Consider the following 25,293-nt stretch of genomic DNA (forward strand, 5'->3'; position numbering starts at 1 on the left):
CGGACTCGGCGAGTGCTATGGCGACTCGGCGAGTCTAGACGTCCTCAGCAATTCTCTAATATTCCCTTTCTACTCATCGAGTATCCCTCTTGACTCGACGAGTTCCTCCTGGACGAATCGCGGGGCCACCCCGACTCAACTCGCCGAGTCTGAAGAACAACTCGGCGAGTCCCAGTTAATCTTCAAGCTACTCGCCGAGTCTGTTCATCGAACTCGGCGAGTCCATGCCATGCAACCGCTCAAACTGCTTCCTAAGGTCAGAACTGCTCCGACCATTCATAGGTCTGGCCTTCCTAGGCTGATCCATCACGTAAGGTCCTCATTTCGGTGCTCATGATACACCCCATGACTCATAATTTACATTTTGACCTAAGGCATAAGGATTCCAATCCAAAACCTCCATCAATTCCCGAAATGCTCAGGCATGGGACATTCTGGACCTCCAAAAGTCCCAATACAGGGTTCCAATCGCTTGGGGGGACTAGGGTAACATTCAATCTAGTCACAAAAGGGTTCCATAAACCCTAAATCCATATACACATCAACATAGCAGAGTATAACTCGAATTCTTACCTGGATGATGTGCTCTCTATGTCCCCAATCCTCAGAACGTGACTCCCCTTGTTGTTCCCTTAGCCAAGCCTTCTCTTCCTTGCACAATAACTCTTCCAAAATCAACAATGGCCTTCAACCTTGCTCCAGACGCTCACAATTGATTTAGGGTTTCTCTCAGAAGGCTAAAGTGAACAATGACAGCCAATAAGTCCCTCATATACGTCCCAAACCTGAACGGTTAGGGTTTTCGCTAAACAGCGCAGACTCGTCGAGTCCGTATCTGGACTCGTCGAGTCCAGTCGCGAACCCGCGACCAGGTCCGCGATTGCGTGTCATGTTGATCACATTAGTCTGCTTCACAAGTTGGAAGATCATGAGAGGAAGTTAAAAGCGATTGCTGTGGTGATGGGCGGCATCATGGTGGCAATGCTTGGGATGATGATGGTTGGTGTCAAAGTCCTTATATAATATAGGATAGTTATGAATTTTATGTTCTTAGTGTTTTTTTTTGTTTATTTGTGTTTGGTATCTAACGATCATATGAAAAGACCTGTGTTAATGACAGACATTTTGTTCGTATGTTAAGGTTTTTAATGGAAAAGGACCTGAGTTGCTCTCAGGCGTTTTGTATCTAATGTTTGGCCATTTTTAGTTTGGTTGAAATATCATGCAAGAACAAGGAACAAAACATATGTTGGCTTGTTGTACGCCACGTGCGTTGCATGGTAAGGGTAGTTTTGTCATTTGATGTTTACAACGGCTATAAAAAGGGTGTCTCATTCAAAAGGGTATATGTTTCATTTTTTGTTCTCTTTTTCAAAGAAACTGCGGAGTAAGATTCAAAAAAAAAAATCGACAACATGAAGATTGTTTGTGGGTGTGGAAGTCCAACAATAATTCGCACATCTAAGACTATCAATAACCATGGAATACCATTTTATGCATGCCCAAACCAGGTAAATGTAGTCATATGTTTAGAACCCTAGTTTGACAATTGTTTTTTTTAATGTAACCTTAATTTTTGTTTTAGGGAGCACGATCAGGTTTCATTTCTTGGGTTGATGAAATAAAATGCAACAATGAAGAAATAATTTGAAGTGTACTCCTGAGCTCGAAGAAAAACCTGGAAGCAGAGATCTTCAAGTTGAAGCTGATTTTACTTTGTAGTTGGGTATTTTTTTGGGTTTAATCATTTATAAGTTGTAATCAAATGTACTTGAGTAGTTGAATCGAGAACACTATGTAGTTATGTGATGGTCCAGTGATGTGTTGTTGTATCATTATAGATAATATGTTATGTCATTACCCTTAATTACATATAGCCTATTCACCGTTAACATCACAAGGACCACTTTTTTGTCCATTAAGCACACAAGGACCATTGACATCACAAGGACCACTCTTTTGTCCATTAAGCACACAAAGAGCACATGACAAATAATGGGAATTGCATGCATGCAAGGTGAAAACTAATAGGAATCCGAAAGTCTTAATATATTACAACCAAAGCATGATAATATTACAAATGGTAAATGCCATTGTAGCCCAACAAACTTACATGTTTTGGTTTAAAAGGTCCCTTATCTTATTTTTTTTGCATTCTAAGGGTACGAATTCATGTTTTTAAGATTTAAAAGGTCGTCTTGAAAAAAATGAAGGGGTCATCCGGTGAACCCCTTCCTAGTCAGCAGGTTTAATATGCAAACTCAATTATTAAAGTCTTCCCCTCAATTGACACGGTACATGACCTACAATAACCCTAAATTCAATAGCGGTGGCCATGAAATCAACGAAGACTCCTTCTGCTTCTCATTTTAGAGATAACAATTAATCACGTCTAAAATGCATCACAACAAATTGGAGGTTTAAATCAGAAAAGATAGCAGCAGTGTCTCTTCCGATTTCAATCAACATTCTTCACTCTGTTTTTCGTCTTCTTTGTTATTGACAGAGTAACCTAATCATAAACATCAAATCTTAATCGAAGACGATTCTTCACTCTGTTCTCCGCCTTCCAATTTCAACCAGCCCTAATCATGAACATCAAATCTGATCGATGACGGTGATACAATTTACCCATTTAGAAAAAAGAGTATAAAAGTTATAACCATTTTCATCCGGATCACACACTATAATATCACTCTCTTTCTACTCCTTCCCTAATTCTTCACCCACCCTTCTTCTTCTTCCCAATTTCTTTCTCTGAAATAACCAGTGTATGAGAGAGAGAGAGAGAGAGAAATTGCCCACAAGACGAGGTTCCTCTTCCTCCTACTGCTGTTACAGTTCATTCCCAACTCATTCGCTGCCAAATCAGGCGAATTACCGGAATACCAAACACTAATTTCCCTCAAATCCGCCATCTCTGACGACCCTCAGTCCTCCCTTTCCACCTAGGACCTTTCCACCAGCCACTGTACTTGGTCCGGTGTCACCTGCAAACGAACTCACATGTTCTATCCCTCCCGAAATCAGAAACTTAACAAACCTCCAACACTGCCAACTGTGGTCTCTCCGGTGAAGTTCCTCCGGAAATCGAGAAGCTTCAAAACCTGGACACGTTGTGGTGATTAAAGGCCACCATTGTTAATGGAATTAAGTTTTTTCCATTTCCTAATTTTGGAAAAGATAGAAGAAAAAAGGTGAAATCTTTTTTATAGGTAAGAAAAAGTGTTAGAGTAGTGCTTAGATAAATCCCCAAAGTTGCTGACGAGGCAGAAGTCTACTAGGCTCCAAGTGTTGCTGACGAGGCTACATGTCATCATTTTCTAACCTATTTGGCATATCTAACCAGTTATAATGGGTTGTTTACCCAAATTAGCAGGTAAAACACAAGTTGATGCCCTTAGAAAGCAAAAAAAATAATAAGATGAGGGACCTTTTAAACCAAAACATGTAAGTTTGTTGGGCTACAGTGACATTTAGCATTGTCAAAGCAAACATACTAACTTCAAACAAACAAGTACATGTCAAAGCAAACAAACAAGTACAACTTAATGTCAAACCATTGTCAAACATAACCATAGGAAACCATCAAATTCTACCTACTCATTAAGGTCTACCGGGTTTGCACTAGTTTCACCTTTCCCATCCTTGGTCTTAACCTTCTTTGCAAGTTTCTTTTTTATGATCCTCTCACATTTTTCCTTTTACCACCAATTTTTGGTCCACTCCTTCCTTCATCAACTCTAGTTGTTCCACTCCTTCCATTATCAACTGTAGTTGGTCCGCTCCTTCTTTCAACAACTGTAGTTGGTCCACTACTTCCTTCATCAACTCTACTTGGTCCACAACTTTCTTCACCATCTTTACCCTTGTCAACTGTTTTCCTTTTCTTGACCTTTTAGTTTCTTGGTCCTTTGCACCCTTGACCTTTCTACTTGTGGTCTTTCAACTTTAGGACACATAACCTTGTTATCCCTGATTGTCTACACACACTACACCAGATTCTTTTCCCAGCCTTAGACACAATGTGCCTTGGAAGCTTTTCTGATGCATCTCTTCTTCTATTTACCTTTGGTCTACCTGGCTTTCTTCTCTTCAATGGTGGTAAGGGTGGTATGAACTCAGTAAGTGGCCACATGTTGCTACCATTCATCCCATGTATTTGGTATTTGTAAGTGTTCTTGTAGAAGGCAGCATACAACATTGGATCAACATAAGTGGCTACATCTCTATTCAGATATGATAGTAGCTACTGAATGCACACAACCATACCCATTAAGTTGCAATACTCTACAAGTACGAGTCTTCTTGTCAAGGTCAACAAAATATGATTATTCCAGGTTTCTGGTTTCAAATTGGTTTAGACTACTTGGTAAAACCTGCCAATACCTATTAAACCCACCTTATAAGTTAGTATGTAAGTTATATTAAGAGAGTAAAGATTAGAAAGTACCTTTGAGCCCTTTTCAATTTATTTAGTAGGAGTGTAATTGATGGGCAAGGTTTGTAATCAGGTCATGAACAACCTTTCATCTTCAAATTGTATAGCCTCTCCATAACATATAATCTAATATCCTCTAACATGGTGATGATTGGCTTTTTCCTTGCATCCCTGATGACACTATTAAAGCTCTCAGATAATCCATTTTCCCTGCATCACACATCTTTCCTTCTTGAAAGAATGCTCTACTCCAAGATTTTGGGTTTGTTTCCACAAGGTAATCATAGGCTACATGATTAAGTACTTGAATCTCCTTCATGGCAGCATTGAATAAAGGCTCAGTGGATGCTTTGCTTGCCTTCCAAAACATGGTCTCATAGTGTACACCACTGAATCTTTTCCTAAAGTTGGCAACAATATGCCTTGCACATTGCCTATGTTTAGCAATAGTAAGCACTTCCTTGACAGCCTCTAACAACCCCTGTCAAATAACAGCGGTATTTTAAACATCATACTTAATTGTAAAATATACTCCCTCCGTCCAAATATTATTGTCCAAAGACAAAAAAACACACAGATTAAGAAAAACATTAATTACCACTAACTTTATTTAATAAAATGACAGTTTTGTCCTTACTTTGCATTTAATGTTTCATTAAATGTTTAGTTGGTTAAGTTATAATGAAGGATTATTTTGGTAAAAATGTTATTTATTTTTAGAAGTGGACTATTATTTTGGGACAAACCAGAAAGAAAAGATGGACTATAATTTTGGGACGGAGGGAGTATAAAAGTTGATAATATAGGACATACCTTGTGTTGATCTGACATCAATGATATACTAAAACCATCCTCTAGATGAAGGTCATCTTTTAGATTTTCCAAGAACCATTTCCAATTTGCTTTGTTTTCTACACATACCCCATGCAATTGGGAATATGTGATTATTAGCATCCCTTCCTACAACAACAATTAGCTTTCCTGAACTTATACCCTTTAAGAAACACTCATCCAAATTTATTACTCTGTAGCTCCCTCTCCACCCTTGCTTTAGACCATCAAAACAAATGTAAAACTTGCTAAAATAAATCTTACCATCTGGCATAGCATTGACATCGATTTTGACTATTGATTCAGGATTTGATCTTCTTATCTCCTCATCATATGACCATAGCTTTGCATAGTGATCCACTAGTGTTACCTCAATCAACTCAATTGCGTACTTTTTTGCTCTTCTACATTGTCCCATACTTATATCTATCCCAAATTTCTCTTTAAGCTCATCCCTAAGGAGCCTAACACTAACTTTTTGTTTCTGTAAGAATTGGGTGGTGTAATGTGTACCTATCCAAGCATAGTTGACAATTGAACCTAATTTGAAGTTTCTTGCACAATTATGCTCATTTATGAGACTCTTAATTTGGAAAGCTTTTTCCTCACTCATCCGAGATGCCCACAATCTAAACTTGCAAGCACCAGAACAACATTTTACTAAAAGTCTCCTGCTATCATTTTTCTTGTAGCATAACTGATAACCATTTGCAACAACATAGTTACACAACATGTGTTTCAGTTGTTCAGGATTCACAAATCTCATACCTAATACAGGCTTTTGTTTTTTCCAATGAACATTTTCATTGTAAATAGCTTGGTCATTAGATATTACTTTATCCTCATCTACATGATCATATGGCTCTTCATGAGGAAGACTGTCAGGGGTAACTTGGTCCTTTGGGTATAGTTTGCTCAAAAACTCATCATCTTTTGTCCTATTCATAGGAATACATTATTAAGTTCATTGTCAACTTCCAAGTCAATGCCATCATCTTCCTTACCTTGCCAATCCTCCCTACTACCTTGCAGATCCTCCCTATCACCTTGAACATTCTCAACTTCAATGTTAATTCCATCACCTTCCCCATCTTGCAAATCTTCCGTAGTGCCTTGCAAATCCTCCGTAACACCTTGCAAACTATGACCCACCAGATCCTCAATTTCAATTCCATCATCCATATCTATACCACCTTGCATTTCTTCACCAACTTCATTTCTAGCAAACAATTCGTCTAATGAACTGCATAATTTGCCTTGCTCATCAAGAATCCATTGATGCACGTTAACACCAAGATGGTCCATATATACATTAATAACACTAGCAGAAGCATATCCTACTTCGATGAAGTCCATATAGTCTATATCAGTAGCTATTACCCTTAATCCATCAGGGAACTCCACATCCGGCATGCAAAAGTAAACATTGACGCATACCTTATTAGCGAATCTTTGAATAAACCCCACAAACTCGTTCCTGTCCATTCCAGCAAAGTTGACATCATTGAACCTTTGTTCTGCACCATCTGAGTAACAAATAGCGGGGTACCTCGTAAAAATTCTGGCTCTATCTTCATGTAGACAGCCATAGGATTGATTATGTTGCTTGATTTGAGCGAGGAGAAGTTTAAGAAACGGATTCGCGTCAATCACGGTTTGAAAAAAATATACCAACAAAAAAAGTAGCTGAATAAATGAAAGGGACAGTTGAAAGGATTTAAACAGATATCAAGTTTCATTTAGTAACATAACACGTGACATATTTAATCTAGTTGGCAAAGAGGTGGAATAAAACAACGTCCTAGTCGGATGGGTGTGACCGGTTGCACCCTTCAAATCTATAAATGTGACCTTTTAAACCGTAAAATGACAAGTATAAGCCCTTTAAAAGCAAAAAATAGTCATGAGAGACCATTTAAACCAATATACGAAAGATGGTTGTGTTACAGTGACAATAACCCTCATATTTATATCGGTTGTCGGTGTATAAGGTGTGTTGGAAAGATGCTCTTAGCCAATTAGTTGAGTATTCTGTTAAAGGAAATGCCATGAAATCAAAGGTCATGACCTTATTACGTGTTTATATAATCTTGTAGCAAAACAACACAAAAGAAACCACATCAGCCATTATAACTCTCCAAAAAAACAAAAGAAAAGAAAAACTCAAGTTATTTTCGCCTAAGAAAAGATTCAAGGGGTAGCTTGTCGATTTTTGCAGCGAGTATGAAATCATTTTCTGTGAGCCCACCTGTCCAAAAGTGACCATCATGTTCATTATTATTACTCCTTTATTATAATTAATTTATAGATTTACAATATGAATTTTGCATATATTTTACTCAAAAGACACTTTTGCTCCCTAGTCCCCAAGTTTGGTGTGCATTGGACCAGGACTCACACCGATGTCAATGAGATACAAATTGCAAATTTTTTTTACCACCAAAAAGGATGGAACATGAATTCGCTCTCAGTCTCTTGTTTGTGCAAAAGACATAAATGCCCTCCTCATCCTCATTATAAAAAAGATAGCCCTAAAAACTTTTCTAATCTTGTTTGTTACATGGCATAAGGTTGGGACTTGGGAGCTTTCTAGAGCTATTTTTTATGATGAGGATGAGAAGGGCATTCACGTCTTTTGCACAAACAAGAGTTTGAGAGTGAGTTCATGTCCCACCTTTTTGTGTGGGACACAAAATTGCAATTCATGTGTAGCATAACAAACGGGCCCCAACAAATATAATATTTGGTGTTTATAAATCGTTCTTTCATTCATTAAGATTTTATATAAATATTATAGTTAAAAGATTACCACAAGCATGTGTCCATATCTCAATTGTCACATTGTTCCATCCAACAAGATGAAGATCTGGATGATGACCTGTATTTAATCACAAATGGTAATTTCAAAACAAATTAGATATGATTACTCAAAGATTGATTATGAATAAAAAAGAATACATATTAATCTCTTTATGCAAATACAAAGTTTTCATAAGATATAAAAATATGTATGCACAATCAACATATTTAAAATTTCAATTTTACTTGACCATTTAGAACAAAATATAATGAACATGAACTTATTTATAGGAATAAAAAATTGTTAATAAAATTCGTTTGTGCAAATTGAGAGTTTTTATAAGAAGTATAATTATCTTTATATAAACTATTAATATAATGCGTACACAAACAAAGGAGGACATCTTCTTTTTTTTATTAGAAGATAAAAATACCCTCGTAAACCAAAAGATATATAAATATATTATTAAAATTTAAAATTTATATAATCTTTATTATTGAATTCTATTCCATTTCCTATCAACCAAACATGTGCTAGATTACGATTCCTTCAAATTTGAATTCCTTTAGATTCCAATTCCTTTGACAGATTCCATTCCTTCCAAAATCATTACCGAAGCGTTGTCAGGCTGGAATGGAATTGAATTCCGATTCCAGCCATATACCACAGAACCATACGCCTCTTAATAGGAGATTGTTGAAGTCAAAATTATATATATATATATATATATATATATATATATATATATATATATAGAGAGAGAGAGAGAGAGAGAGAGACCTTCGGCTTCAGCCAAGTCACCAACAACCTTAAAAAACTCCAATCCTTGAAGAAAATTCTTAACTTTCCAATTCCTTCTGAGCTTCATTATGCCACCATCATTTACCAATTCCCATTCCGGCACCTAAATGAATGGAAACATAATATTATTTTCACAAATTCCAGAAAAAAAAATACCAAAAACAGATAAACCAGCAAACCTTAGGTTTCAACTCACTGGCATTCCCCTCTGTCATAGGACTCAAATCCTTCCTCTTGCATGGGACACATTTTTTAAGTGACAAATCTGTTATTGATAATTAATAATTAATAACAAACACTAAATAGTTAAAAACACTTCATACAAGTCAGCTTTTTGGAAGAAAGAGAATGGTGCACATATATTAAATAGAGAGAACAACAAAATAAGTATATAAAATATATTAAAAAAGGAAACCTCTCTTGTATTTATATAGCACCAAGTAGAAAGGGTAAAATGAATATCACAAGGCATTGTTTTTTCTACAATTAATGGGGAAAAGTGGAAAACCTTCTTTCTCTAATTTTTACTTCCATTTTCAAAAGTTTTCTGTCATTTTCTCGAATCTTTTTTGAGCATCATTTATCAGGGGAAGAAAGAAACATACCTTGGCTACTACAGAATGTCCTAAATCCATTAAGAATAGCTCTACTTAAAGAAATTTCCACTAAATCTGGTAGTAATTCAGCTACATGAGCACTTGAGCTGTATGCACAAAAAGCTCTTCATAGAATCATGAAGCTCCACAAAAAGATATACTTATAACTTATTCATAAAAAATCAAGTCACAGCGAAAACAAGAAATCAAGAAAACAACGGCCTCATAACTGTGGCTAAGGAATGAATGATAGCAACATTTGAAAGAATCACATTCCTTAAGCCAATCTATTCCAATTCCATTGAGCAAAGGGTCTTTTTTAATTCCAATAGAATGACACATTCCATTCCTTCTCCAGTTCCATCATACCAAACACTACATGTCTACCGTGGAATTCTTAACTTTACACATAAAAAGCAAACGAAAAGAGACAGTCTATACATCTTTCAACAGTATACTCATAATGTGAAGCAAATTCGAATTGCACACATTGTTGATAAATAGAAGCGATTATTGCTTAGATTTGTCGATCCCTAAAATCGAAAAGCAAACAATTGCTATGAAAATGAAAAGGGGGATGGAGTGGTAAAGAAAAATACCGTCCATAAGGTCGAAGACAGCTTAATTGTGATGACTTCAATGGAACCTGAAGGAGATCAAAAGGAAGAATTAAGAGCAAATATCCACAGATAGAAAGAGAAAGAGAAGAAATTACATACGTAAGCAAGAGGAAGAAGCAGACGAGTGGGAAGCATCGGTGCTTTTAGAGGATCCCTACCGAACGTAGGGGGAATTCGTGGGACTCCTTAGATGGGAGTATTCGATTTGCTTTTATTTTGACTTTTGAGTAAATATTTATGGGCGTTTGGTTGGAAGAAAGAATTGAAATTGGAATCGGAAAAAAAAATCGAATCCAATTTTGTATTATGTTTTGGAATATCATTCTTACTTTTATGGTGGACTTATCAACACGCAACTTTATGTATTCGATCTCCAAGTCTTTCACTTGACACTTTGTCAATGAATTAGTCTAATTTCCAAATGTGAAATTTCTTATTCATCGTGCAACCAAGTTGCATGATTTCAAATTTCTGTCCAATTGAAACTTGGGCGATGAGAAACTCTCCCTATTTGGTAAATTCTCGACTTTCCATAAATAACATAATAAGAACCAAATCCATTATTGCTAATAATAGAAACATTTTAACATCAATTTTTCATACACGCCATTGCAAGGATAATATAAAATCAAAATTTATTTTATGCGGAAAAATTTGTCCTTACAATGCAACTCATTGAAAAACTTATGCTAATACATCTTTCTTAGCAATCTAACTCTAACTCTAAGTAGTAGCTTAAGAATCTAATCTTCGAGAAATGCGATCGAAATCCATTCCTTCACGGTTGGATTCTGCTCACTTCTTCCCTTAAGCTTTCTTTCTTTTCTTCGATCCTTCAAAACATCAATTGTAATCTTATCACATTATGTATTAAGAATCTAGAATAGAAGCTTAAAAGAGTTAGTTAATGGATTTTACCTATATTAGAGCCATACGTTTTGACTCTCCCATCTCTTAGATCTCTTAGGTAAATGGGGCAGTTTCGTCTCCAATGCCCTTTCTCTTGGCAATAAAAGCAAATTGACTCCTTTGGAACTTGACATGGAACTACTTCAGACATTGTCTTTCTCTTATGATCAAACTTTTCGATCATAGCATGTCTTTCGTTGCCATTGTCTATATCCATAGAGGTCTTGAAGGCAGATTCACTAATCAACTTTGCTTTTCTATTGCGCCAAACCATTGCTGATTCAGCAGCAATAAGCATATAGGTGAGATCTCTAAGGGTCACGTCGCAGTTCATCATATAGTACTCTCTTACGAACTCACTATATGAGTTAGGAAGTGACTAAAGAACCCAATCAATAGCCATTTCCTCACAAACAACGGATCCCAACATTCTTAACCTATCAATGTGTGACTTCATCCCTAGGACGTGTGCACACACCGGCTTTCCTTCTTTATGTTTACTTGCCAAAAGGGCTTAAGTGATCTTGAACTTTTCAAGCCTTTGAACTTGTGGGTTAGGGAGAATAATAGGAGGAGGTGGAGGAAGTGGAGCATGATCTCTCGTTCCTCGATCGAATCGTGGAATATCATCTTCATGTGGAATGCTTGTTCCACGGGATTTGAGAAGACCATAGTTGTCAAACTTTGACATCTACAAAACGGGAGAAAACGAATTCAAGTTAGTTGATTGAATGAGTCCTTAGCAAATCACCCAAATGAGATACTAAGGCTAGGACCCAACACAATATTCTACAGCTCGGGAGAGGGATGCCGTAACCCTAATTGCAGAATATTTGAAGGTAAGTGAATGACGATTCACTAATTTCCACCACGAGAAACGAAAAAGAATTTAAGTTTTAAATCTATGAAAACTCCTAGATCCTTTGAGATTCATTGAACTTTCAATCGCATGTTTAAATCTCGATATGCCCCTCTTGTTTGTGACTGGGATGCTGAGGATCACAAAGCGGGTGTGAATAACCATGCAAACTTACATGGTGCCCTCACATGTTACAGTCACCTATTCGATGTGCCGGTAAACCACACACGCTCCACCGAACTATGACAAACATTGAGTCACCCTTTGCTACCTTTGCTTAGAACCATTTAGTGTGCCGGTAAACCACACACGCTCCACTAACGTCTTCGCAAGGGCACAAAGTGTAATTTCATGGAATTGCATCAATTCACTTTTGCCTAAGTAACTAAGATTGGGAATTTTATGAAAACATTTAGTTACTTTTATACTTCATTATACTTATAATGGAAGGTTTCGTCCTATCCTACCCGTTCGGCTAACGACCCTCCACTAGTCAAGAATGCAGTGGGTAAGAGTGGATACCCATTCAATCGCCATTTTATAGGCAATTTCCTTAAACACCCCTTATAGACCAGCTTCGTGAATGAGGCCTACTAACGGTAAGACTAGCATTTAGTTATACATATATAATATTAAACTTTCAATGTTATACATAGTATAAGGGTGTATTTTATACTTTTAAAATACTAGGTGGTCAAATATAACAATTATACTTTTAATTGTAAACCAAAACTTTTATGGATTTATAAAACTTCTTTTAATTATACACCTTAATTAATTAATAAAACCATAAGGGTGTGATTTGAACTTTTCAAAACAATACTAGTATTTTAGAATTTAACATTCCTAAATTAAACTTTTAATCAACTTTTAAATTCCAAAACTTGAGGGAAAGTTTTGAAACATTTCAAAACATTTGGGTTTAGAATTTAAATATGCATCAAAATTAAACTTTTAATCAAAATTTAAATTCCAAAACTTGAGGGCAAGTTTTGAAACTTTTCAAAACAATTTAGTTTTAATTTCTCTTAATTTTTTTTTTCGAATTTATGACATATAAATTAAAATTTTAAATATTAAAAACCTTGATTTAATAATTATCTTGAATTAGACTATTAATTTAATTATTAAATCATAAGGGATTATCTAAATCATGAGGATAATTACCATTTATACATTTAAGATATCCTAATCCCTTAATTATCTCCCTAGATCTCGAAATTAAGGATAGGATAATGCAAAATCTATAATTACCATATATAACAATTAGAAGATAATTACAAGATATGGGATAATCCAAATCCCTAAAATTTAGGATCTTATCTTGGGGAGGAGGCCAAATTTCGAAAATCAAGGGATTAAAACAAACCCTAGATTTCGAAATTTAAGGGTTTAAGGAAAGGATTTGAAGATCTTATTCAAACTCTTGCAAATTAGGGTTTGCAAACCCTAATTTCGAAACTCCTAGCCACCTAGGGTTTATTGGCCATAAACCCTAATATGTCAAGTTCATACAATTGAATAAACTAATTGAAAACAAGTTAACCAAAGGCTCTGATACCACTGATGGGTTTTATACAAACAATCATATGTATACATGCAACCCTAGCATTGGATCTATGTTTTCACTATTAGATACACAACATTATGAACACATGATAAAACCCTAATCATGATTGCTATTTTCAAAATTAACCAAGAAGGTTAGATTACATACCTCTTGTTGTTATATTGTAATAACAACTTAAATCTTTAAACCCAAAGTCTTGAAAGCAAGCACCACAAGTGTAGTGCCTCTAATGGCTCACAAACACCAAGAGAAAATGGAGAAGGTATAAAGAGATAGGAGAGGTATAAGAATTCGTCTCTAGGACCTCTTGGGAAGGCATTCACGAATTCATGAGCCTTAGGGGTCTTTATATAGGTGTAGAGATTAGGGTTTTAGTCCTTATCCTTATCTAGTTGCTTGCCCACCAAGTAACCATAAGATAAGCCTTGAAAACCCTTATCCTTTATCCTTTGGACGATTTCAAGGATCCTTATCTCCTTGAATTCGTTCAACCCATATTTAGGATAACCATTACCATATTTTGTAACTATCACATAATTACAATTCAGCCCCTCTAGTTTAATTAATTACACTTGATCACAAAATTAATTCTTAATTAATTATTGACCAATATTAATTAAATAAATATGATTTTTCCTTTAATATATTATTCTTATAACATATTAATAAATCATAATAACCTCTTTCTCTATTATTTCTCCAGTCAAGTTGCTTTGGTGAAGGCAACCCAAAAGGACCATGCACCATCGGGTCAAGTACATACCAAAATAGTTATGGAATTAGACACTAATCCAACACATACATCAGAGTAGATGGAGGAGTGATGTTATGGTTCGAGTACCATACATCGGAGCGGATTGAGGAGTGATGTTATGGTTCAAGTACCATACATCGGAGCATATGGAGGAGTGATGCTATGGTTCGGGTACCATACACCGGAGAATATTGAGAAGAGATGTCATGGGATGGGTACCATGGTTCGTAGTGAATGATGCTTGAGGTTCTCCAGTTATCCGATCGCGATTGATGAGGTAGAGATTGGACGCTAGGGGTTTTAGGCCTGTGGGCCATGATTGAGTTCGAAGAGGCGTCCCTTGAGAGGGAGGTCAAGAGACTTTTAGAGTATTTTGGTAAGGAGTCAGAGGGAGGGGAGAATTTCAGTCTGAGTTGAGCAATCAGTCGATAGAGGAGATGTCACCTTCTATGACCTGAGTGGTGCTATTTATGTTCATGTGCGGAACATGAGAGGCATGATGTTTAAGTTTTGGATATGGGGGTAAAACCCTGTAGGTTGTCATTGATGATGATTTTCCATCAGAGTATCAGGTAGCATGTGTGCTGCGAGACAGTGATTTACCATGAGCAGATAATTAGTTGGGACTGAGATAGCCGAGGACCACATTACACCTATTTGAGTATAGTAGGGCGTATTGTAGAGGTATCAACGGGGAGTCCAGTCGAGTTAATCAGTGCAGTGGTTTTTCTATCTATGTTAGGTATTGAATATGGGAGTGGGTCCCTGTTCTTGGGATGATCCATGTGTTGGAATGTCGGTTGATGAGTCGAGGTGGGGGAGTATGATGATTTCGTGGTTCAGTCTATGAGTCAGTGACAGTTGAGTTGTTTGGTATTGGATTGGTACGAGACTTGGAACGACTAGAGGCAGTCATGACGAGAAGTTCTTGAGGATTTCATCTGAGGTTCAGAGTTATGAGATCGATTGATTTCCTTAAGGGGGATTATCGGGCGTTGCGTAGCACTTTCTAGGGGCAGGTGTTGTCACAACTGGAAATTTTGTGTCTTGTAAACTATACATTCAAGCTAATGTGAATCAAAAACTTAAGAACGTGTGTAACACCTATGATTATGACATCAAAAACTTCAATCAAATACATCATACAAGTACTACAAATAGTCATCAAACAATTAGAAACCCTAGAAGTTCTTACTTAGGTCCATTTTGGACTAGAACTTCCTTATTGGACCTAATGGACCAATAAACTTCCAATTTGACTATCTTGGGTTTAGAACTCTTAAATTGGCTCTAATTGGACCCACATCTATTTGTTTCAACATTTTGGGCTATGTTGGACCTCGAATGAAAAGAATTAAAAGCCTTGATACATGAATAACCTAAACTAGTCCAATAAAAATATGAAAATCCTACCACATTTCTTTAGACTTAAAACATACTCAAGATTAACACTAATGTTGGGCTTAGGGGCAAAGGCCCAAATTTTTCCTTTTCTTTCCAAATTCTCGGCCCAAATGCACAAGCTCAAGAGGATGGAAGAGTTGACTTGTTGTGCCACATCATTGTTATCCAAAGGACTTCCATGCAAAATATCTCACATACCTCCATGCACATCACTTCAAAATCACTTCTCTTCTCTCCTCCCTCTCACTCTCGGCCGAAACACACACACACATTCACAAATCTCTCACAAATTCTCTCTAGATCACTCAAGAACACTCCTTCCTCCCCACTCCAAAAATCTCGAAAATTAGGAGCTTTCAAGAGGATCTTGCAAGTTAATCATCATCTTAGGTAAGTTTTTACTTATATATATGATCTAGCTATTTCATTCCATCAAAAACCTCTTCTAAATCTATTCCAAATTGTGATCATACACCTTAGAAGTCACCAAACTCGAGATCTACCAAGGAAGGGTGCTAAGGTCGAAAATCACTTCATTTTCCTTCCATTTTCTTTGCAAAACCGAGCCCCCACACCCAAGGTGAGCTTCATACCCCTATTTTCTGTTTTCATGAGTTTTGTGTGGGGGGGGGGGGGAATACAAGTGAAAGTGTAGATCTATATGTGTTTTGTATGCCTTGTATGATTTCCATGCTTACATGTATGCTTTTGTGTGCTATAATGTTGGATCTAGCCATAAAACCCCTCAAAGCCGAGATATATCTTATGTTAAATGATTTTAGCATCAAATGTATTTCTTCATACCAAGTGTTTCAAGAAAAATAGCTAAGTGGTTTAGTAACAATTTTCTTTGGGCTAAAAACACAAATTTTGGGCCTAAAATGTGAAAAATACAAAATTAAGGACCCAAATTGACATATCACGAATTCTGATGGATGAAGTGTGTCAAAACAGTTTCAATAAAACAATTTCTGGAAATATACTCATTTAGAGAATTAAAAATATAAATTTCAAGCTTAATGGGCTAAAAATGACAATTTCGGCCCAATGAGGCCCATTATGCGAATTTTTCTGTTTTGGAGGGCCAAAACTGTGATTTTCTGTAAAACAGTGGACCATAAGTGATCCAAGTCCTTTTCAAAGGTTTAAAATGCTTTTTAAATTAAAAAGGACCAAAGTTGCAAAAAATTTTCAATTTGGGCCAAAATTGTCAAACTTGCGAAAAAGAAGGGTTATAACCGAGAAAACTGAAATTTTAGGGACTTAAGCTGTTTTCTATGAAAAATATGCTGGAAAATATTTATTTCAAAAATTTTTGGTGTTAAAATGTCAAGAAAATTGATTTAAGGACCAAACCGGAAAGTATTTGAATAAAGGGGTTGAAAAAGTAAATTTTACAAACAAGGAGGGGCTGAAAACAGAAAATTTTCAAGACTAATTCAATACATGCAATTTGACCAAATAATGGTACCACGACTATCGACAAAATACAATACATTACAACACCAAAAGTCGTTGTTAAGCGAATTGGTTCGGTCTCGAACCAATAAAAATCTGAAACTACTAACACGACGACACTACGATACTACAACACTACGATTCATACAACTAACGATTTGGAATTCATTATACATGCGAATGTGCACAGACGTCTACGCACTATCTTTGGGCCCCACAAGTGTAAAATCTTGTTCGTTGAGCCTAGCTAGCCCGGCGACTTGATCTTAAGGCCCAAAGACTTCAATCTTACGAAGTGTTGGGTTTTACCGATCCGACACGACGTAACCGGACTTTCAATGGCTTGTAGACTACTGGTCCCCAAGGGTCCTTTAGTGTCGCTAGTAGAGTCTGCCTTTTATGCGAGGCGGGTCTGGGACCCCTCGTACCTTTTTATCCCCAACCGGCTAATGGAGTCATTGAGGCCTTCGTGTCCTCTTTCTCTTCGGATGTGGGACTACACGTAGTCAGGGCGGTTGGATAACGTGATTAGTACGGACGACGCCTACGGGATCGTTAGTATTGCTATAGACGAGTCGTTTGTGTAACGCGTGTTTGTAGCAGATAATCATAATCCAATGTCGTCTGGTAATGATAACTTCATGCGTTGCAATGGTTTCAATGTAAATTCATGGAATTCAAAGAATTAGGAAAACATCGGGTTTTCCTAGGGCTTTTTCAATACATACAGATTCGAAATACATACAACTTCAATGCACAATTTTTTACAAGTATAGAAACAAACAAGCATACTTATGGATCTTCACAAACGTTTTCAAAAGCTTCTCTTTTCAGAAAATATCGGATTTTCTGGTGGTTTTCAAACGATACGAAACATTGTTTTTCAAATACAACTTATGAACTCACCAACATTTCATATGTTGACGTTTTTCAAAATACTTGTATTCTCAGGGAACCAGTGAATCAAAGGAAATCATATTCAGTGATGGCTTGCAGTTTAATTATGTACGAATCGAACAATTTATTTTGGGAATGTAATGTTTAAACAATGTACTTCATGTAAACTCTACTGGTTGTACTATATTAATGCATGGTGACGAATGTTGTTACGTTTCATATATATTCAATGTTATGGTATTCAATTGAGTCACGACAGCCCCCGAACGTTTCCGCCGCCTGGTTTGGGGGTGTGACAGGTTGGTATCAGAGCTTTGTTTATAGTGAACTAGCATGTCGAGCCACACATTGATATGCAACTATAAACCAAAAAGAGGGACTAACAGAACTCTGAACAAAACAAGTAAATAAAACACGCTTGCTTGCATTAGGGATAAGAACCTAACGCCGAATCAAACACAATAATGCTGGTATCTCGGTTAATTCGGGACTGTTCTTAGTGATACCAAGGAGTTAATGTAGCCTGATCAACTACATTCTCTCCAAAGTAAAACTAACACACGTCTTGATGAGATCGGGATAGCTAGGGAACCTAAAACTATACCCTTTATCACCAAAAAGAGAACGTCTGTTTAGTCTGCAATAGTGGAAGAGGCATAGGATAATATTAGTGAACTTTTACGTGTTTTGCTATGTGTTGCGAATCTATGATTGTATGCTAAATGATAGAAGTACTTAAGTTCGTGCCATACACCTAGTCAGTAGGACCACAACCTCACGGAAACCACGTACACCCAACATCTTTCCGTTTCGTGACAAGAAGATGCCTCTCCGACCTACTCGCGGAAACCCAGGACCAACTCCACCCGAAGTTGACTCCACAGCATTCCAGGCAGCCGTGTCTGCTGCGGTCACCGCAGCTATGGCACAACTCCATCAGGGGAATAATGGAGGAGGCAACGGGAAAGGGGCAGGAAGTTCGAACAACGGGATGAATCAAGGACCTACCAAAACATGTACCTACAAGGACTTCACAAACGCCAAACCACGAACTTTCAACGGCACTGGAGGAGTGATCACTCTGAAGCGATGGATCGAGAAGGTAGAGTCGGTATTCGAGATATGCGATTGCCCCGAGCAGATGAAAGTGAAGTTCGCGGCCTGCACTTTCGTGGACCAAGCACTCACTTGGTGGAACGGACACGTGGAAGCTATGACGCTCCCTGTCGCCAACTCTATCCCCTGGGTAGAAATGAAAGAAATGTTAATGGCTGAGTACTGCCCTCGAGGCGAAATACAAAGGATGGAGCAGGAACTATGGAACCTCACGGTGCATAATGCGAACATCGACGCCTACATCTCGAGATTCAGCGAATTATCTTTATTGTGCCCGGGTATGATCACGTCGGAAGGAAAGAAGGTTGAACGATTCATCTGGGGATTGACATCCCCCATTCAAGGAAATGTGATAGCTGCGAACCCTGAAACGTTTGACAGTGCGAAGAGATTGGCCAAGAGGTTGTACGATCATAACAACAAAAGGGGTGAGAAGCCAGTAGAGACTGAGAAGAAAAAGGAGGGTGATGGCAGGAGAGGGAAGAACCCCAAGAGGAAGGGGCGTCAGGGCCCCGAGACCTCTAAAAGGCAGCAAACAGTGGCAGTTAACGCTGTCACCGCACCGGTTCCAGCCACACCACATGCTCCAGCCTCAGCTGCTTCAGCTGCTTCAAGACCCTACTCCGGTAATCTTCCCAGTTGCAATAAGTGCGGCCTCCACCATCACGGAGAATGCAGGGAACTCCATTGCACCAGTTGCAACCGAAGGGGACACACTGCAAGGTTCTGCAGGACGTACCCTCCTAGGAACCAGAGTCAGGGAAACAACCAGAACAACAACAACAACAACTACCGCAATAACAACAACACCAATGCCGGCGGCAATAATGCAGGGCCTAGCCACACCTGCTTCGGGTGTGGAAGGACGGGGCATTTCCGCCGAGATTGCCCTAACAACAACTCAGGAAACAGAGGAGCAGGAAGAATGTTGACTATGGGTCAGAGTGATGCAGTCCAGGATCCCGCAGTTGTGACCGGTACGTTCCTCCTAAACCACACTTATGCATGCATCTTATTTGATACCGGAGCGGAGCGAAGTTTCGTGAGCGAGAAGTTTAAACATTTATTAAAACAACAACCCCAGAAGCTAAATGAAACATATACGGTGGAAATGGCCAATGGGAAAACCGAATCCACTGAGGAGATCTACACCGGATGTATCCTAACCCTTAACCAGCACGTTTTTCGAATAGACCTAATGCCAGTATCAATTAGGAGTTTCGATGTGATTATTGGCATGGATTGGTTAAGCCCCCACCATGCTGAGATTATGTGCCACAAGAAGGCCGTTCGCCTTCGTCTTCCGAATCACGAAACCCTAGTGATTTACGGAGACAAACCCAGTACGAATCTTCGCCTCATCTCGTGCATCAAAGCACAAAAACATCTGCGAAAGAACAATTTGGCGTTCTTGGCTCACATAGTGGACAGGACCAAAGAAGAAACTAACATCCAAGATATTCCGGTAGCGTGTGAATTCCCGGACGTGTTTCCTGAAGATCTTCCAGGAGTACCCCCAGAGAGACAGGTTGAGTTCCGAATCGACCTTGTTCCAGGAGCGACTCCTCTCGCTAAATCACCATATCGGTTGGCTCCTGCTGAAATGCAGGAATTGTCCAGCCAACTCAGTGAGCTTCTGGACAAGGGATTTATCCGACCTAGCTACTCGCCGTGGGGAGCCCCGGTGCTCTTTGTCAAAAAGAAGGACGAATCTTTCAGAATGTGCATCGATTACAGAGAGTTGAATAAACTCACTGTTAAAAACCGCTACCCACTCCCACGAATCGATGATCTATTCGACCAGCTCCAAGGAGCTAGTTATTTCTCCAAAATAGATCTACGGTCTGGATACCACCAACTCAAGGTCCGAGAAGAGGATGTTCCCAAAACCGCTTTCTGAACCCGCTATGGACATTATGAGTTCGCTGTAATGCCCTTCGGTCTAACAAATGCACCTGCCGCATTTATGGACCTAATGAATCGAATATGTCGACCGTTCCTTGACAACTTCGTCATTGTATTTATCGATGACATCCTCGTCTATTCTCGAAGAAAAGAGGAGCATGGACAACATCTACGGCAAATTCTAGACACTCTGCGATCGGAAAAGCTTTACGCCAAACTCTCCAAGTGTGAGTTCTGGCTTCGGAGTGTGAATTTCCTAGGCCACGTGGTTAGCCAAGACGGAATTCATGTGGACCCCTCTAAGGTCAAAGTTGTGGAAGGATGAGCAACTCCGACTACGCCCACAGAAATTCGTCAGTTCTTAGGCCTAGCAGGCTACTATAGGAGATTCATCAAAAACTTCTCTAAGATCGCCAAGCCGCTTACCTTGCTTACACAAAAGGGCGTGCCATTCAAGTGGACAGACCGACAAGAGATTGCGTTTCGAACCTTGAAGCAAGCTCTTTGTAGCGCTCCTGTACTATCACTACCTGAAGGAACGGAAGATTTTGTAGTCTACTGTGACGCGTCGAATCAGGGCTTAGGTTGCGTTCTCATGCAACGTGGAAGAATGATAGCATATGCGTCCCGCCAACTAAAGACGCACGAGGTAAATTACACGACCCATGACCTAGAACTGGGAGCCGTGGTCTTTGCTCTAAAAATTTGGAGGCACTACCTGTACGGTACAAAGTGCACCATCTTCACAGACCACAAGAGCCTCCAGCACATCTTGAATCAGAAGGAGCTGAACATGAGACAGCGAAGATGGGTGGAATTGCTAAACGACTACGAATGCGAGATCAAGTACCATCCAGGTAAGGCCAACGTGGTAGCTGATGCATTAAGTCGGAAGGAGTACACTAATCGCCGTACGAAAATGCACTCGATAACCATTCAATCTCATCTGGCCACTCAAATTGCATCAGTCCAGCCGGAGGCTATGAAAGCGGAAAATAGAATTAGCGAGGCATTGCGCGAGATGGAAAAGAACCTAGAGGCAAGAGAGAATGGGGTATACTACTTCATGAACCGTATTTGGGTCCCAAAAATCGGAGGATTTAGGGAGACCGTTATGAAGGAAGCCCACAAGACACGATACTCCATTCATCCTGGATCGGACAAGATGTATTTGGACATTAAACAACACTATTGGTGGCCTAACATGAAGGCGGAAATCGCGACCTATGTTGGTAAGTGCCTTACGTGCGCCAAAGTAAAGGTGGAGTACCAGAAACCTTCCGGATTGTTACAGCAACCGGCAATCCCTGAGTGGAAATGGGAGGGGATTTCTATGGATTTCGTGACCAAGCTGCCCAAGACGTCGGACGGACTGGACACCATATGGGTAATAATCGACCGACTGACGAAATCCGCCCATTTCCTACCAATCAAAGAGTCCTACAAGATGGAGAGACTGACGCGTTTGTACCTACGAGAAATCGTAAGGCTCCATGGAGTGCCAAAATCTATCATCTCGGATAGGGACAGTAGATTCACGTCGCGCTTTTGGCAGTCACTCCACAAGGCAATGGGTACTCATCTCGATATGAGCACCGCATATCACTCACAAACGGACGGTCAAAGTGAACGAACCATTCAAACGCTTGAAGACATGCTTCGTGCATGTGTGATAGACTTTGGAAAGTCTCGGGATACCCACCTACCGTTGATTGAGTTTTTATATAACAATAGTTACCATTCGAGCATCAAGGTGGCTCCTTTCGAAGCACTGTACGGGCGTAAATGTAGATCACCGTTATGTTGGGCGGAAGTAGGTGACACCCAGCTAGCAAAAACGCATACGTCAAACAGGGCACTAACGGGACCGGAAATCATTCGCGAAACCACAGAAAAGATTGTCCAGATCAAAGCTCGATTACAAGCATCGCGCGACCGACAAAAGAGCTACGCTGACAAACGGCGAAAGCCCTTAGAATTCCAGGTCGGTGATCGAGTATTGTTGAAGGTCTCACCCTGGAAAGGGGTTATACGTTTCGGAAAACGGGGAAAGCTGAACCCGCGATACATTGGACCTTTCGAAATCGTCGCCCGAATAGGTCCGGTAGCCTACAGACTACAACTACCCGCGGAGCTAAACGGTGTACACCCCGTGTTCCATGTCTCAAACCTAAAGAAGTGCCTATTAGACGAAACCCTTGTCATTCCGCTTGACGAAATCGAAATCAATGAGAATCTCCTGTTCGTCGAAGAACCAGTCGAAATCATGGACAGGGAGGTGAAGCGTACTAAACAGAGCCGCATCCCAATCGTGAAGGTACGGTGGAATGCGAAGCGTGGGCCAGAATTCACTTAGGAACACGAAGACCAAATGAAGCAAAAGTACCCTCACCTATTCTAGCAGTCTCAAATCTAGCTTTCAAACAGAATTTCGGGACGAAATTCCCTCTAACGGGGGGATGATGTCACAACTGGAAATTTTGTGTCTTGTAAACTATACATTCAAGCTAATGTGAATCAAAAACTTAAGAACGTGTGTAACACCTATGATTATGACATCAAAAACTTCAATCAAATACATCATACAAGTACTACAAATAGTCATCAAACAATTAGAAACCCTAGAAGTTCTTACTTAGGTCCGTTTTGGACTAGAACTTCCTTATTGGACCTAATGGACCAATAAACTTCCAATTTGACTATCTTGGGTTTAGAACTCTTAAATTGGCTCTAATTGGACCCACATCTATTTGTTTCAACATTTTGGGCTATGTTGGACCTAGAATGAAAAGAATTAAAAGCCTTGATACATGAATAACCTAAACTAGTCCAATAAAAATATGAAAATCCTACCACATTTCTTTACACTTAAAACATACTCAAGATTAACACTAATGTTGGGCTTAGGGGCAAAGGCCCAAATTTTTCCTTTTCTTTCCAAATTCTCGGCCCAAATGCACAAGCCCAAGAGGATGGAAGAGTTGACTTGTTGTGCCACATCATTGTTATCCAAAGGACTTCCATGCAAAATATCTCACATACCTCCATGCACATCACTTCAAAATCACTTCTCTTCTCTCCTCCCTCTCACTCTCGGCCGAAACACACACACACATTCACAAATCTCTCACAAATTCTCTCTAGATCACTCAAGAACACTCCTTCCTCCCCACTCCAAAAATCTCGAAAATTAGGAGCTTTCAAGAGGATCTTGCAAGTTAATCATCATCTTAGGTAAGTTTTTACTTATATATATGATCTAGCTATTTCATTCCATCAAAAACCTCTTCTAAATCTATTCCAAATTGTGATCATACACCTTAGAAGTCACCAAACTCGAGATCTACCAAGGAAGGGTGCTAAGGTCGAAAATCACTTCATTTTCCTTCCATTTTCTTTGCAAAACCGAGCCCCCACACCCAAGGTGAGCTTCATACCCCTATTTTCTTTTTTCATGAGTTTTGTGGGGGGGGGGGGGGAATACAAGTGAAAGTGTAGATCTATATGTGTTTTGTATGCCTTGTATGATTTCCATGCTTACATGTATGCTTTTGTGTGCTATAATGTTGGATCTAGCCATAAAACCCCTCAAAACCGAGATATATCTTATGTTAAATGATTTTAGCATCAAATGTATTTCTACATACCAAGTGTTTCAAGAAAAATAGCTAAGTGGTTTAGTAACAATTTTCTTTGGGCTAAAAACACAAATTTTGGGCCTAAAATGTGAAAAATACAAAATTAAGGACCCAAATTGACATATCACGAATTCTGATGGATGAAGTGTGTCAAAACAGTTTCAATAAAACAATTTCTAGAAATATACTCATTTAGAGAATTAAAAATATAAATTTCAAGCTTAATGGGCTAAAAATGACAATTTCGGCCCAATGAGGCCCATTATGCGAATTTTTCTGTTTTGGAGGGCCAAAACTGTGATTTTCTGTAAAACAGTGGACCATAAGTGATCCAAGTCCTTTTCAAAGGTTTAAAATGCTTTTTAAATTAAAAAGGACCAAAGTTGCAAAAAATTTTCAATTTGGGCCAAAATTGTCAAACTTGCGAAAAAGAAGGGTTATAACCGAGAAAACTGAAATTTTAGGGACTTAAGCTGTTTTCTATGAAAAATATGCTGGAAAATATTTATTTCAAAAATTTTTGGTGTTAAAATGTCAAGAAAATTGATTTAAGGACCAAACCGGAAAGTATTTGAATAAAGGGGTTGAAAAAGTAAATTTTACAAACAAGGAGGGGCTGAAAACAGAAAATTTTCAAGACTAATTCAATACATGCAATTTGACCAAATAATGGTACCACGACTATCGACAAAAT

General features: G+C 38.7%; 2 protein-coding genes across 2 annotated transcripts; both read right to left on the bottom strand.

Annotated features, from left to right (window-relative positions):
* Positions 1–3,193: 3,193 nt before the first annotated feature.
* Positions 3,194–7,177, bottom strand: LOC111909376 (uncharacterized). The gene is made up of 3 exons (XM_023905192.3): positions 5,255–7,177; positions 4,454–4,922; positions 3,194–4,389 (listed from the first exon to the last, which is right to left on the bottom strand). Exon 1 carries the CDS (start codon positions 6,216–6,218, stop codon positions 5,307–5,309), a length of 912 nt encoding a protein of 303 aa, XP_023760960.1. The 5' UTR covers positions 6,219–7,177; the 3' UTR covers positions 3,194–4,389; positions 4,454–4,922; positions 5,255–5,306.
* Positions 7,178–7,321: 144 nt separating this feature from the next.
* LOC111909377 (pterin-4-alpha-carbinolamine dehydratase 2, mitochondrial) lies at positions 7,322–10,336 on the bottom strand. Its single transcript, XM_023905193.3, has 7 exons — positions 10,189–10,336; positions 10,069–10,115; positions 9,479–9,576; positions 9,053–9,138; positions 8,853–8,976; positions 8,082–8,150; positions 7,322–7,520 (listed from the first exon to the last, which is right to left on the bottom strand). The coding sequence occupies exons 1-7, from the start codon at positions 10,222–10,224 to the stop codon at positions 7,441–7,443; spliced, it is 540 nt and encodes a 179-aa protein (XP_023760961.1). The 5' UTR covers positions 10,225–10,336; the 3' UTR covers positions 7,322–7,440.
* Between the last annotated feature and the right edge of the window lie 14,957 nt (positions 10,337–25,293).

Source organism: Lactuca sativa, chromosome 1 (assembly GCF_002870075.4).
Source record: "Lactuca sativa cultivar Salinas chromosome 1, Lsat_Salinas_v11, whole genome shotgun sequence".
Lineage (NCBI taxonomy): Eukaryota > Viridiplantae > Streptophyta > Magnoliopsida > Asterales > Asteraceae > Lactuca > Lactuca sativa.

Coding starts and splice junctions, on each gene's coding strand:
- LOC111909376 (XM_023905192.3), bottom strand. CDS start 6,218: ATGAATAGGACAAAAGATGATGAGTTTTTGAGCAAACTATACCCAAAG.
- LOC111909377 (XM_023905193.3), bottom strand. CDS start 10,224: ATGCTTCCCACTCGTCTGCTTCTTCCTCTTGCTTAC. Junction 9,139..9,478: donor GACATTCTGTAGTAGCCAAG/GTATGTTTCTTT, acceptor TATCAATAACAG/ATTTGTCACTTAAAAAATGT. Junction 7,521..8,081: donor GATATGGACACATGCTTGTG/GTAATCTTTTAA, acceptor ACTTTTGGACAG/GTGGGCTCACAGAAAATGAT.